This window comes from Neophocaena asiaeorientalis, unplaced genomic scaffold (genome assembly GCF_003031525.2).
Source record: "Neophocaena asiaeorientalis asiaeorientalis breed wild unplaced genomic scaffold, Neophocaena_asiaeorientalis_V1.1 scaffold476, whole genome shotgun sequence".
Lineage (NCBI taxonomy): Eukaryota > Metazoa > Chordata > Mammalia > Artiodactyla > Phocoenidae > Neophocaena > Neophocaena asiaeorientalis.
Window position 1 is genome coordinate 6,628,878 of NW_020172178.1, and position 2,714 is coordinate 6,631,591.

At 62.5% G+C, this 2,714-nt stretch overlaps 1 protein-coding gene across 1 annotated transcript in view; it reads right to left on the reverse strand.

Annotated features, from left to right (window-relative positions):
* The window catches only part of BEGAIN (brain enriched guanylate kinase associated), a 16,278-nt gene that overhangs the window by 6,420 nt on the left and 7,144 nt on the right, over positions 1-2,714 (reverse strand). Inside the window, exon 6 of the mRNA XM_024757998.1 lies at positions 3-50. Within this exon, the coding sequence (XP_024613766.1) occupies positions 3-50 (48 nt within the window). The remainder of the gene's footprint in view (positions 1-2; positions 51-2,714) is intronic.

Here is a 2,714-nt window from a genome sequence, read left to right on the forward strand (position 1 = left end):
TGGTGTAGGACAGCCGCTTGCGCAGCTCGCCCTTCTGCTCCTGCAGCGCGCTGCAACGACACGCGGCGGCGGGCCGGGCCGCGGCGCTGAGCTCGAGGCGCCGGTGGGTGCGCACGGGGTGCGCCCGGCCGCACCAACGCACGCGCACACGCACCACAGGCACGCACACCGCCCAGCCCCCGTCCCGGGGGTCAGGGTCTCTGACCCTGAGCCAGTCTGGCACTGGCGGGGGCAAGTACTTGGGGCGGCTTAAAGGACCCTGGTTTAAAGAGCACCCATCGGCACCCAGTCTCTCGGTCTGGAAGCCGACCTCCAGATGGCACCGCTTACAGGGTCCCCCACTTTTGCTCCTCCACAGCGCTGGCTGGGGACGCTGAGGCCCAGAGGCACTAGTGCCACACCCTAGACCAGGACTGTCTTCCCCAAATCGACTGTGTGGTCCCAGCAGGCTGTGTGACCTCTGGGCCAGGGAGAGGATGAGCCTGGATGCCCCACGTCCAGGTAGCATCCGCCACAGTGGCCAGCTAGCTGCACAGAGCATCAGACTCTCAGAAAACCACTGGCCTGCTCATGTCTCCCTTCCTCCAGGAAGCCTTCCAGGGCCAGGCTTGGCTCTTGAGGCACTATTTTCCCCACAGACTGAGGGCTCCTCTGGGACCCCGGGCCGCCGAGTTCCCATGCTCAGGAAACAGAAACGGGATGATTCACCCTCTGAGCCATATGCCATCAATTCACATCAGCTACCGTCGGGCACAAGGCAGGAGGGACAGGTGTGGTGGCCACACCCAGGGGACTGGCCGTGAACTCCACCAGGGCAGGGGCCACACCCTCCTATCCCAGAGAGCACCTAACCACGGGCTGACCTGAGGCACCTTTCCCCTGACTGGCTGAGCACGCAGAAGGGGCCAAGGGGGAAGCACTCACCTTTAATAGCCGGGAGGGCTGATTTCTGCAGGGAAGGGAGAGCGGCCCGGTGGGTGAGGGGCACCAGGGGAGTTCTGCTGGCTGTTAGCCACGAGTGAGGCTAAGGTTCAAGCTGCCGTTCAGTGCCCTGGGTGTGCGCTTTGCTTTGTCACCCCCTGCACTTTTCCCATCACCCCCTACATTACAGTCACAACGAAGCCCAGAATGGTGCAGCCTGAAGGTGAACTCCATGGTGTCACGGGGTGGGCGGGGTCCCTGCCATCACACAGACCTGGCTGCTGGTCCCCGCCACGCACCCCCCCAGTCCACCTGCGACTGTCCCCATCTTGCCCTGGGGACACAAACCCTGGCTTCAGAGAGGTGTCCGGGTCGGAGTAGGGGCCCAACTGGGCTAACTGTTTGCTGGAGGAAGCCCAACCCTCCTCAGGGGACCATTTGGAACGAAAACCCTTTGGATGGTAACTTCTGGTGGGTTTGCTGTGGGCAAGCAGGAGGCTTCCTCCAGAGCCCAGGGTAGAGTGAGCTTCAGTCTCGGGCCCTGTCTGTAAACCACACGTGTTACCATAGGCGCACACCCAGAGAGCCCCGATTAAGACTTCCTGGTTCCTGCCCAGGTCTACATTCTTAAAAATAAATAAAAATAGGGCTTCCCTGGTGGCGCAGTGGTTGAGGGTCCACCTGCCGATGCAGGGGACACGGGTTCGTGCCCCGGTCCGGGAAGATCCCACATGCCGTGGAGCGGCTGGGCCCGTGAGCCATGGCCGCTGAGCCTGCGTGTCCGGAGCCTGTGCTCCGCAACGGGAGAGGCCACAGCAGTGAGAGGCCACGTACCCCCCAAAATAAATAAATAAATAAATAAATAAATAAAAATAAAGAGTTGCCTACGTTTGGAGAACCTCAGAGAAGGGCGGGGTGGGTCCTCCCAAGAGTTGGTCCCCAAGGAAGATGCAGAGTGACAAGCAAGGAGGGAGACCAGTGGCAGAGTGCCTGCCCATGGCTGCCAAGCAGGCCCTGCCGCTTCCTCCAGGCAGCACGCCTGACTGATTCACTCCAAGCCCCCTGCAGCTACAGGTCCCAGACTGCCCCTGGCCCAGGCCTTTCTCCCCAGGGGGCTGGTGAGTTTCCTGGGGGCTCTCCCATGTCATCCAGGGCCCCCTGCACACACGGGGTCAGGCGTGGGAGTGGGGTGGTGGCCCCTGAAGTCAGTCATCCTGCAGGGGCTGTCAGTCACAGGGTACAGGCGGGGTCTGCACCCTCGGGAAGAGGTGAGAGCACCCGTGGGGCCACCTGAGCCCCCGCCCTCCCCCACCTTGGTCACTCGCCTGCAGCCACAGCTCGGACCCTGCCGTCAAGACTGTCCACCCCTGACGTGACCCAGCCGTATCCCCCTACGATGCATCCACCCGTCACCCTCCTTCCTTCCTTTCCTGCCCTGTCCCGCCATTCCCTGCGCCTCACAGCACAAATGAGACAAACGTGGTCCCCGCCCCGCGGAGCTTATAGTCTCGAGGGTAGACAGTGAACAAGGGAGCAGGTTCACCAACAAGGCACGTGTAGGAGGAAAATATGACAGGGCTGTGAGGTGGGCTCCGAGCAGAGCCGGGACCCACCAGACGGGCATCTGAGCCACGACCGCCCCTCGCGAGGCAGCCAGCTTCATCGAGCTGGCCCACCCCAGCCTCAGTTTACCCTTGGCCTCCGATGGCCTTCCAGACATACTGGGCGGCTCTGTCCCACCACCCTTCAAGTACTGCTCTCACCTCCTGAGCCCCTCACACCCACCCACCCAC